This window comes from Mus caroli, chromosome 12 (genome assembly GCF_900094665.2).
Source record: "Mus caroli chromosome 12, CAROLI_EIJ_v1.1, whole genome shotgun sequence".
NCBI classification, from domain to species: Eukaryota; Metazoa; Chordata; class Mammalia; order Rodentia; family Muridae; genus Mus; species Mus caroli.
In genome coordinates this window covers 29,628,017-29,639,926 of record NC_034581.1, presented here as the reverse complement: position 1 = coordinate 29,639,926, position 11,910 = coordinate 29,628,017, and the positions used below count along the sequence as shown (strand labels likewise).

The 11,910-nt window shown below is 47.2% G+C and overlaps 1 protein-coding gene across 8 annotated transcripts in view; it reads right to left on the bottom strand.

The window, feature by feature from the left end:
* The window catches only part of Atxn7l1 (ataxin 7 like 1), a 218,800-nt gene that overhangs the window by 141,879 nt on the left and 65,011 nt on the right, over positions 1-11,910 (bottom strand). For all 8 annotated transcript variants that reach the window (XM_021178821.2, XM_021178812.2, XM_029484852.1 and 5 more), the window contains exon 3: positions 5,895-5,999. In XM_021178821.2, coding sequence (XP_021034480.1) covers positions 5,895-5,999 — 105 coding nt within the window. The remainder of the gene's footprint in view (positions 1-5,894; positions 6,000-11,910) is intronic.

Genomic DNA, 11,910 nt, shown 5'->3' with positions numbered 1-11,910 from the left:
CCACCACAGCCCTGCCACAGTGACATCGCCAAGGCCTCCCTCTCCCTCTTCAATGGTTACAAGTGAAAATTCGTTGGGCAGTAACTTCATTAGAGACCTCTGAGGCTTCTCACTCAATGGCAGTTTATATCATCATCATCATCATCGTGTGTGTGTGTGTGTGTGTGTGTGTGTGTGTGTGTGTGTATGTGTGTACACTGTGTGTGTGCACATACCATGTGAAGGCCAGAAGTCAACCTTGGGTGTTTTTCTCAAGAGTTGTCCACCTTATTTTGTCTTATTTTTTTTTTACACGGGGTCTCTCAATTGACATAAAGTTCTTTGAACAGGCTAGGCTGGCTGGCTAAAGGGCTGCAGAGCTCCATCTGTCTCTGTCTCCATAGCCCTGGGATTACAGCTGACATTCCTATATACAGCTCTTTCACGTGGGTTCTGGGGATCAAACCCTGGTCCTCATGCTTGAGTAGCAAACACTTAACAGACTGAGGTATCTCCCCAGCCGCAGAAAAACAGTTTTTAAAAAGCAAACTTTGTTTCATCTCTGTACTATCCATGTGCAAACACGCCCCCTTCAGTCATCAAGGGTGCTACGTAAGATAAACTACAAACCCAGCTGAGGAATAAGGGAACCAACAGAGAGAAAGGCAGAGTGGGCAGAGCAACCTGCCAGCCTCACACGGCTGATAAGAGTCAAAGCTGGAATATAAATCTAGAAACGCTGATATTAGAAAAGCTCCGCACAACCTGTACCCTCTCCCACCAAGCCACAGTTGGGGCTGGACAGCCTAGACAGACAGAGCAGGCTGCTGAGAGGAATTACAATCCCAAGGCCAAGTGAATTGTTTCTGTTTCCTTCTTCCTAGTATCCCAGTGCATCACCTGTGAAGATTTAAACCCCTTGGAATCACTGACCTCTGAGTCGCTGACTGAAAACACTGGACAGACCCTGAGGGTGGGTGGTTCAAGCATGACACCAAACCCAAACCATGCATAAGACACTCTGGAGCAGTGGCCATCCCCATTATCTACGTCTGAGGCACCCTTGGGTCCCAGTACTAGCAGCAGAGAAATGGAGGCTAGTCCTAGGAAACGGGTATTGCAGTACTCCTGTGAGACACAATGGCTCTTGTTAGGGGACCCAGAGATATACTGGTGCTTCGTGGCATTTCTACAGAACTGACACCAGGGCCTAATGAGAATGTAAACCAATATTTGCAAAGTGCAAGCCTCGAGGCTCCCAGCAGATGTAATCACACTCAGGCAGACTACTCCTGTCTCCAAGGCTAGGAAACTGCAGTGAATCACAGGCGTGAGCCACGGGCTGACCTCAGAGTGGCATCCCCGGAGACAGCAGGAGCGAAGACAGGAAGCACTTGGCTAAAGTGGTTTTCCCATTTTTCATAAGAAACTTTCAACTTCATAAAAAAAGGGCCCCATTTTATTGACAATAAAAGCTAACCTTTATTTCCTTACTCCATGCCAGCAAAGTATACATTTCTTTTTCCTATCCTCACAGTAGTTCTGCAGAGTAGAAGCTGGCATTCCTACTTCAGAGGTGGGGAGAACCAGGCTCGAAAAGAAAGGTATGGTAATTAACCCAAGGCTGCACACTAGCAAGTATGAGTCAGGAGTTAACCTCCAAAACTCAATGAGTTCCCTTTGATGCCATTTTATTTTTTCATATGGTGTCATAAAAGATGTGGCAGAGCGTCATACTAGCATGTAGAAATGTGCAGGGTGAAGTCATGGGGTGCTGAGCACAGGTGCTTCTGTGTTGTAGAACTGGCTGTACCCCTGGCCTGTGACTGCATGGACCCTCTCAGACTATCTCAGTTCTGTCCCCCAGGGGGGTTGTAGAGGTGCCATTGTGCACCGATTCAATGCACTGGGCTTTGCTGATTAGTACCATCTCTAGCCCTAGTCCAGTGGGACTGAAAATTCCAATCCTCTCCTAGTGTCTGGTGTTCTTTGAGTATCAGCCCTTATGCTGAAACTGGTATGACAAGCATATAATCAGATGTGAGTACTGAATAAGAAATAGTTTTCATCTACCAGTTTCTGACAAGGACACACAACCACAGCCATATGTGCATACCCAGAAACAAAAACACACACACATACACACACACATATAAAAGACACAAGCACACTTTTTATTTTTCAATTTAGATTCAATGACCTGGGCTGGAGAGATGGCTCAGCGGTTAAGAGCACTGACTACTCTCCCAGAGGTCCTGAGTTCAATTCCCAGGAACCACATGGTGGCTCACAACCATCTATAATGAAGTCTAGTGCCCTCTCTTGGCTTGCAGGCATAAATGCAGGGAGAACACTGAATACATAATAAATAAATAAATAAATAAATAAATAATAATAATAATAAAAGACTAGATTGAATGACCTGTACACCAAGATCATGACTGTCGGCTTGTATCCAAGATAGTGCTTTCCCCCTTTGTAAAGCATCTGAGGGTGCCGGGCATGCAGAAGTGCAAAGGATATTCCTAGCACTGACAGACAACGGCAGGCTAGGAGGTGGCACGTGAACAAAGGTTTATGGACATCAGGATGAAGGAATTCTCCCCAACCGTCCACTCATGGTGGGCAACGCAGAAAGACACCATGAAGGGAGGAGAAGGAAATGGACTCCAAGTGTCACTGCCCCAAATCATGCAGACATCGAGGGAAATCCTGAATCATTTTCGCATTATCTACAAAGCCTGTTATTTCCACTACATGAACACATTTCAAGTGATACTAGAGAGCTCTGGTAGCGGGCTTGGGGGAGTTAGATAAGGCCTAGTGGGTGGGGCTTGAGGCCCCGCCAAGTTTTCTCCCTCAATGGCCACTTTCCATAATGCAGTCATAGTTTGCATGGGGTTTCCCATAGACAGACTGTGAGGGACAACGGGCTATGTAGGCACTTCCCTCACTCTGAGAAGCCACCTGCACTCGAAACCAGGCTCTCTTCTGTCTTGCTTTGAGACTTTGGACACAGCACCCAACCTCTTCAGCTCAGGCTTCCTCAACTCCGAAATGGGTGTAACATTCACACCCACTCCACAGGGCTGCTGAAAGGGTTGTGTTTTCAAAGATATGCAAAGCGCTTGGCACGCTGCCCAGCACTTAGCACAATGGCACCCTTATTAACTCACTGAAAACGGCAAGGCTCCTCACACAAGGTAAAGTCGGAAGAAGGAGGAAGAAGCTGTGCTGGGCTTGTTCCTTCTGGAGATCAAACTCTTCTCAGGCAAGCTGGAGAAGCGCTCAACAGCGGACTTACAACTCCATCTCAGGAACACTATTACAACAGAAGGCTTACTGCTCCCATCTCTGAAAGTTCCACACTGAAATCCTGACATGGTATTGGAAGGTGGGGCCTTTGAGAGGCAATTATATCATAAGATGTAGAGACCTCGAGGCTGGGATTTGTACCCTCATAAAGGAGGCTCCAGGGAGCCCTTGCTCTCTTCCTGCCAAGTGAGAATACAGTATTAAGAAGCTAGCTGGCAAGCACTAGAATACGGTCCTCAGCCAGGCGGTGGTGGCGCATGCCTTTAATCCCAGCACTCGGGAGGCAGAGGCAGGCAGATTTCTGAGTTCAAGGCCAGTCTGGTCTACAAAGTGAGTTCCAGGACAGCCAGGGCTATACAGAGAAACCCTGTCTCGAAAAACCAAGAAAAAAAAGAAAAGAAAAGAAAAAAAAGAAAGAAAACGGTCCTCACAAACACCGTCCGATGGGGGTGTCCTGCTTAAGATACTGTGGCTATGTGCGATTTAAAATCTGCTCCCCCAGAGACTGGCTGTAGTTCTGACTTGCACCTCGCTTTCTCTCTGGCCCCTGAGAAACGTGGGCTGTGTGTTACTGGAGCACACAGCTGGAAGACCGAGTGACACTTCTTTGCCTTGGTTTGCTGAGTTATGGTTATGTCCCTAAGGCTCTTGGTCAGCTGGTTGAGCTAAAGCTCAGTGCAGCCCGGGCTTCGAGGGATGACGTCAGAAAACCCAGAGCTCCAAACTAATTTTCTGCCTCTGCTCATAACAGGTGGCCACCACGGCACTGGCTTTCTTCCTAGGCTGAGTTCCAAGCCCAGCACTGAAAGCCAGAGGGTTCGGAGGCTATACATCAGCTACACCAAGCCTCCTCTGCTGGTGTCCCTGTCCCTGAGGAAGATTCTGCATGATGGTGAGGCCCTCGCTCCTTTCTGGATCCTTCCATCAAAGACTGCCTTCAAGCTCAATTTCCCAGTAACAGTTCTGATGGTTTACAATTGAGTGTCAGCCTTACCAGGGCTGGGGCTTGCCTCTGTTCCCAGCAGCATCAGAGCACACAGAGCAGCATTACAGTCCTAGGAATGACTGGGAGATGAGCACAGGACAATCTGGAGTCCTCATGATTAATCAAACACACCAAAGCAATACTCCACAGCACTCCACAGAGCCACAGGCTGAGTGGGGCCTCCTTGACACTACCACACTTTAGACGGTTTACCTGTCGCCTCAGATAGTAGCATCACTGCTGGGCCTGACAAGTTCTCTTCAGAAAGGTGAGCCCTTTTTTCTCTTCGAGGCAGAAGAGGACCACTTGCTACAGGACACTAAACAAGGTCGGCTTGTGCTGGATGCATGCTTAGTCTGTTTGTGCTCACACTGCCAGAAGTGAACATCCCAGCATGGAAGTACACACATAAGTCACCTCCTTATTTGTCATGGAAGAGACAAATACAGAGCCGAATCCACCTGTCATCAGAACCCTCTGCAGACTGCTTCATAGAAGTCCTTCTCTTCCTTGGTCTAGCTCAAAACTGTGCCCGCCAAAGTTTGGATTCGCTGCCTACTTCATTAGAAGCGCAAACCACACCTACAGTTGGCACACAGCTTTTATCTATATGTAGATATCATAGACACATTACCGAGGCTCATCTATTTTGACTACCCAAACACATTTACTTCTTTTGTTTCACGACTACTTATCACAGCATGGTTGAACCTAAAAGGGGAGGGGAAGTCAGAATACGGTGCGAGAAAGGGGAAACACGTGTCTTTTACAAACGCACACTCAACATTATAACTGCTACTTTTGTTCAAGTGTAATGCTGACTATGCTATGGAAACAGCAGCAGAGGGGCATCCAGATCCCGTTATCACAAGGGGTCATGGTGAAATAAGACTAGAAAACACTCTCGGACTCACAGCATGTGACAGCCGTGGGAACCATCTGGTCTAACTCCTGGTAAAAATACGGAAACAGCCACCTAGAGAGATTAAATGGCTTCTTGTCTAAGGTCAGAGAGCTGTTTAGCAGTGCCACGTGGCTTTTATCTGTCCTCATTCCCACCTGTATTGAATGGTGTACACAGTTTGCCGCTGACACTCAGGGAAGAAAAAAAATGAGCTCTTAAGCACACTTTCCAAAGGTGTGTGTGTGTGTGTGTGTGTGTGTGTGTGTGTGTGTATGTGTGTGTGTGTGTGTGTTGAAAGGACAGCAGAATAGGATGTTTCACCTACATCCTGGGAGCAGCATCCAATGCCAGGCACACTGTGCCACCTGTGGCTCCAGCCCTCCCTTGTGTGTGCTCAGGGGGAGAAAATGCCAGGCTGCAAGAGGAGGGGGAGCTTCCTCAAGCCACTGTTCTCCCCTCCTGGCTACCTGCTGAGGCACCAGTGTGCACAATGGTTTCTGGTTAGTCCCATCTACCAAGGCATGCTACAGGCTTTCTCCTGTTTGCTCTGACAGGAAGGAGCCTGTGAGCAAGAGGACTGAGCCCCTACCAGGTCCTCTGTGTGCAGAGGCAGCAGCCCCCGGCCCATGTCCCCACAGCCTTGGACTGAAACAGACACCAGGCCACCCAGCTGGGAGCCCATGCATCCACCAGGTGCAGGAGTCCACTTACCGCAGTGCGACTGGAAGACCTGGGGCTTGACGACCTGATTGCAGGCACTGCACACGACCAGATAGAAGTCATCATGTGCTGGATAATGGCCAAATAGGTGCATATCTGTGGGGGGGAGGGGGGGGACAAAGCAATTAAGTCTCAGAGGAGATACAGTTTCCTCTTGGAATTTCTTCCAAGGAAAGATTTTTCAAAAGACACACATAGGAAGTCAATCCTCTTTACAGACAGGGAGCACAGCTTGTCACCACATTGCTACCCAAATTGCTTTGAAGCAAAGGCCTTCAGGAATCTCTGTTTCGCTCCTGGAAGTCAACTATGATAATTAACCAACCTGGTCAGCAGGGGTGGAGCTCCTGAGCCACCAAGGAGAGGAATGACAGAGACAAAGCCACAGTTCTGCCTTTATTGCAGGACTGAGGGGTTTAGCCCCCAGGTAAGCACAGAAGCAAGAACAGAGCTGGGGTGAAAGAGAAAATCACCACAGCCTCAGGTGAGAGGCACACCATGCGCAGAGGGCTCTTCTGAATGAGCAGCCTCTTCACCACCACCAGGATTTGAGTTTGCCACTGTTCATCTGGTAAATAATCAATGGGTACCTGATTACGCCAGGTACTGTGTTAGGAGCCGGGGGAAGAGCGAGGTTGCTGCTCCTGCAGCTTATGGTGGCCGAAAGGTGAGGCATGAATCAGATAGCGCCACACGGGGCGTCATTGGTGTGGTGGTGACAACGTATGGCGTGCTAAGGAAGCTATAGATGTGTAGGCCAAGGTAAGGATGTCCATCTTGATATTAACGACAAAAGGGACCTCCTGAGTGTTTCGAAGCAGAGTTGTAAATCGATCAGACCGCTGCTGTGAAAACCAAATCCGTGATGGGGCATTCACCTGAGACACGAACGGCTTTGTCTACCCACAACCTGTACAAAAGTGCACACACCAATGTTTTTCCTAATAGGCAGTAAGTAAAAACCCAAGTGTTCGTCAACAGATGAATGGATAAACAAAAGACAGACTATCGTCCACCTACAAACAGGAATGAGGTATGTTGCATGCTACAACATGGGCAACCCTGAAAACACCAAAGGGAAAGGAAGCAGATGCAAGATGTCATGTTCTGTAGGCTTCCATTTGGGTGAAATGTCCAGAGTAGGCAAATCTACATAGACAAGGAAGTGCTTGCCTTGGGCTTATGGGAGGTGATGGCCATAGGGTGGAGGGCTTATTGGGGACAATGGAAATTTCCTAAGATTGCTAGTGGTAACACTTGCAAGACACCGAAGCCGTGGATTTACACACTTTAAATGGGGTATTTGTATGGTATTCAAAAGTACATCTCCATAAAACTGTCAAGCAAATAAAGGCCAGTCCCAAGAAAACCTGCGGTCACATCTCGTGTACGACTCAGATATAGAAGGGCCCAGGAGGACTCCACCATCAAACTCTTCACTGACTGACCCCAGGTAAGTCACTCGGGCCCTGGCAATGTAAGCATGGACATGCCTCTCCTGTGCCCTTCCCACCCAGCAGCCTACTTACCAGACGCATCCTGTGTCTTTACTGAACTGCCCACCCCACCCCATCCCCAAACATGTGAGAGCTTCTCCAAATTCTAGCTCAGGCCAGAAGAATGAGCTGGGCTCCTCGTACTATAGGCAGCCAGCCACCCAAAAAGCAAGCAGCCCAAAGACTGCCTTTCAGCACTGTGCACTGCATGCCTTTTTCCCAGGCAGGCCTGTTGTCGCTTCAACAGCTATGGAGGCAGCACTGTTACCTGGGTTAAGGAACAAAACCCTTCCCTTCCGTGGAGGAGGCCAGGAGACTCAGTCCTACAGCGAGGACTGGAGATTCCAGCTGAAGGGAATCTCTACCTTGGGCGTGCTTCCAGGGGAGTTGTGGTCTGTTACTAACCCCCATGGGGAATGGTCTCTGCACCTCCACTTATAAGAGATCATACCGCTGCCAGGCTCCTCAGAGGAGCATTGTTAGTCAGAGCTCAAGAGGAAGACCCAGAGGAGGAGAGGCCTGTGATGGGCCCACCCAAGATGCAGGCCTCAGTCTGAGCTACAGGTTCCCCATATGGGCACATCACCTTCTGAGTGCTAACTGCCAACACCCTTCTGGCTTTTTAGGTTGCTTATTTTTAGTGTGTGTGTGTGTGTGTGTGTGTGTGTGTGTGTGTGTTTCACCCATAGGGTTTTCGTTTTGTTTTGGTAGTGGTGTTTTTTTTAAGACAGGGCTTCTCTGTGTAGCCCTGGCTGTCCTATAACTTGCTCTGTAACCAGGCTGGCCTTGAACTCACAGAGATTTGCCTACCTTTGCTTCCCAAGTGCTGGGATTAAAGGTGTGTGCAACCACTAGCTATCATGACCCATGTCTTTTGAAGATATATTTGCAAAACACAGAAAGGTGAAAGAAGCTATGTATGTGTGTGCGTCTCTGTAGTTACTATACATATGTCTGCAGTTATGTGGCGATCAGTGCTCAACCTAACTTCGATGTCATTTCTCAGGTTCCATTCTTTTTTTTTTGAGACGGGTCTCTCTGGAGTTTGCCATGTAGGTTAAGCTGAGTACCCAGCAAGTCCATCTTCCCAGTGTTGAATTACACTCTCCACAGTGTTCGGCTTCTTCTGTGGGTTCCTGAAATGGAACTTAGAGTCTAGCACATTTGTGCCAAGCATCTTACTCCCTGAGCAATCTCTGCATCTCTACAAAAAGATTTTTAAAAATTACTGGCAGCTGGGCAGTGGTGATGCACATCTTAAATCTCAGCCCGCAGGAGGAAGGGGCAGCTGGACCTTTGAGTTCAAGGCCAGCCTACAGAGTGATCTCTGGGACAGCCAGGGCTACACACAGAAATCTGGTCTTAAAAACCAAAAACAAGTTACTGGTGATCTTTACTAGCATATTGCATCTTTTTCAATGACATTTCCTACCTGGTGCATGCTTGTTAAATCTTAACAGACTAAGTTATAGAGGAATAAGAGGATTTTATTAATCAAAACATACAAAAAAAATCTAAAGCCTATCTGGACTAAGCATTACCAAAAATGTCTCAAATGCCCCGTGAGCTAGCAGCTGTAACAGCTGCTGGGACGCTTCAACTAGACCATGCAAGGTGTGAGGAGTGTGTCCCTGAGAGTCTGGTGTCACGCCTCATGATCAACACTCAATGCCCAATTCTTTAGTATTCTCAGAGATCTACACAGACCACGTCCATCTCCTCACTGCTACACACACACACACACACACACACACACACACACACACACACACACCTACCTGCTGGGTCACTGTCAAAGGTAATGATTATGCAGTTTAGTGTGTGCCCCGCCCCTGGCTCTTCTGCAATAGGAATGTTCTTGCATTCCCTCTGCAACTCTTTCAGTTTCGCACTGCTCAGCTTTGAGCATGTTTCCTGTGAAGAGGGGAAGGACCTGCTTGTCTACCTGCTTATGCCTCAGTAAAGTCAACTTCAGGGCTTGTCTGCAGGCTGCACAGGTTCTGAGATGCAGGAGACCTTCTAGCAGACACAGAATAAGGTACTTGGATTCTAAAAGACACACACACACACTTACTTCACATAACTAGCTGGTGTTAAAGTAAATGTGCTGTTTGATTAAAGTAATAAGGGTCAAGGATGAAGGAGAGAAGACAGGATAGAAAAGTAGTGTGCTGTGTGCAGGGCATAATGCTAGCTACTCAGTATTCTCTCTCTCAATTTATCCCCTAAGCAAAACACTGAGTGAAAACCAAACCAAAACAAAACAGTGTTGTGCTGATGTGGGCTTGTACTAGTGTTTAAGAACATGCATGTCTGCCTAGCTCCATGTTCGAAGTTGTTACTGAGGTAGTTTGAAATCAGCCCCAAGGGAACGTTTACACCTTGAAAATAGGTAAACAGTATGATCCAGACCTTTGCTTTTGGAGGGCTTGTTGTTAAACATTTACCCCCTCAATCCCGAACATGGATGGGCAAAAGTAAGAAAGGTAAAATGTTCTATGTTCCACACCTAATGGTAGCCTCCACGTACACGCTAAGATACACCCTTTGGAGTCTGTGATATGTAAACATTATCCATTACTCTTCATCAAGTACCTGTGAGGTCAACACTTTACTTTCTAAGCAAATGAATAAAGGTAAAAGCAATTTGCTAGAGTTCCTAAGGCAGGGTGAGATTACAGGCCAATGACTCCAAAAGCAGTGGTTTGTTTTTTGTTTTTTCTTTTTGCCTTTAGCAAAATGCTGCGTCTTTAATAACAGAGCAAGGTCCCATTTTACAGATGGGGATATCAATGTGGAAGGCTCTACTCTTTGAATATGGTTTTTCCTAAGACTGACATGAAATTCTATTGCTTTTGTGGCAGTGTTGGGGTGAGTGGGGCCTAGGGGTCAGAATGAACACTGTGTTCATTCTGTTATGGCCTTAATTATGGTTATGGCCTTAATTATTATCCCAAGAATTTCTTGGGCCAGATGGGCACTTTCATCACTTCCTGGCCGACTCTCAGGCTCTCACCTGAACTTCCTCCATCACAGATAGCAGGGGGAGGGGTAGGGCCAGATCTCAATAGATGCAAAGTTTGGGGTAATAAAATGTTTTCTATGAAGCTGAAAGGATGACTCTGTTTCCCTGAGCAACCGATAAACTGCTTTCAAAGTCGATACTAAGAAAGAAATGGGCAGAATGAGGTTAGTGTTTTGTTCAAGATAAATAGCTTTCTAAGGACAATTCTTTTGCTAAGTAAAGTTGTATGTGTGTGTAAACCAGTTTACAGCCAATATTCTCTTGTTCCAAATGGCTGCGTTCAGCAAAGGGGCAGGAGGCATCTCGTTCACGATCTATCTGTACAGCACTTGTTGCTGAGATGGGAAGAGGGCTGCTTTTGTGGGTATGAGATCAGAATAGATGCTGCACACTTTTGAATTTGCCCCTGGACACCTTCCAAAGCTCTGGCATTAAGAAGCAACAACAACTGGAGAAGGCTGGAAAGATGAAACTCAGCAAGAATGGAGGAAGGGCAGGATTCCTCCTCTGCCGTGGGGATCCCATGCGAAGTTCAGGATCGACGGGGAAGCCACCAGGAATAGAAAGCTTTGAAGACAGCCAAACAGCTTCCTGGCAATCGATGCTACCTGTGCTCAGGAGAGAAAAATCTCACAGTGGGGAAAAAGAAGACAACAAAACAGACAACCTGGAAGTTGTGCTCCATGGAAGAAATATTAAGTCCCTAGGAAATGGCCTTCAGTTTCCCCAAAAGTCTTTCCGGGTTGTGAAAGTTTTCTAGGCATAAGAGGAATTACAAAATGTCGAGGTGGCACATGCTACACACACACACACACATACACACATATACTATAGCACATTGAAAACAATTTTACAACATTTAAACCTGCTTCCCTTTTAAATTTTACTCTAAAAATATTGTTATGAAAATAAATGTTAATTTCAACACATTAAGCTTCTTCAGAAGGTAGGTGTGGGCCAAACATAAAAAGTTTACCTCTTACTCTGGGCAGCAAGGATACAAACAGGTACTTAGAGACAGCCACTTAACTATGGAGACCAAGGAGCTACACGAACCCCCCGAAGTCTTCCTCAGACTTTAAAAACACAGTGTCTGGTGGCTCTACCCTGAAGTTGGCACCCCAAGTTCAACGGCTGGCTCTACCATTTGGCATGATAATGCCTTCAGAGCTGTGTTGCTGCCTCTGGAATAGAATGGCGTATTTGTGAAACAGCAGGCACAGAATGGAGATTTCTCTGGTCCTCTTTTCTCTTAGAGCTCACCTGACCCCTTCCCTGGGGAAATGTCTTCCCTTCACTCCGGCATAGCCTCACTCAGCAGTGAGAACAGGACTTCCTGCCTCATTGCTCTGACTCCCACCACGGTGAGGTCTTCTGGAAGCCAGGATCCGTGGTGCACTGCTCTTGAGATCTTCAGTGGCCAGACAGCCAGGCACACAGTAGCTGCTTAATCAATGCTAATCCATCAACCAGGTTGGGGTTCCCA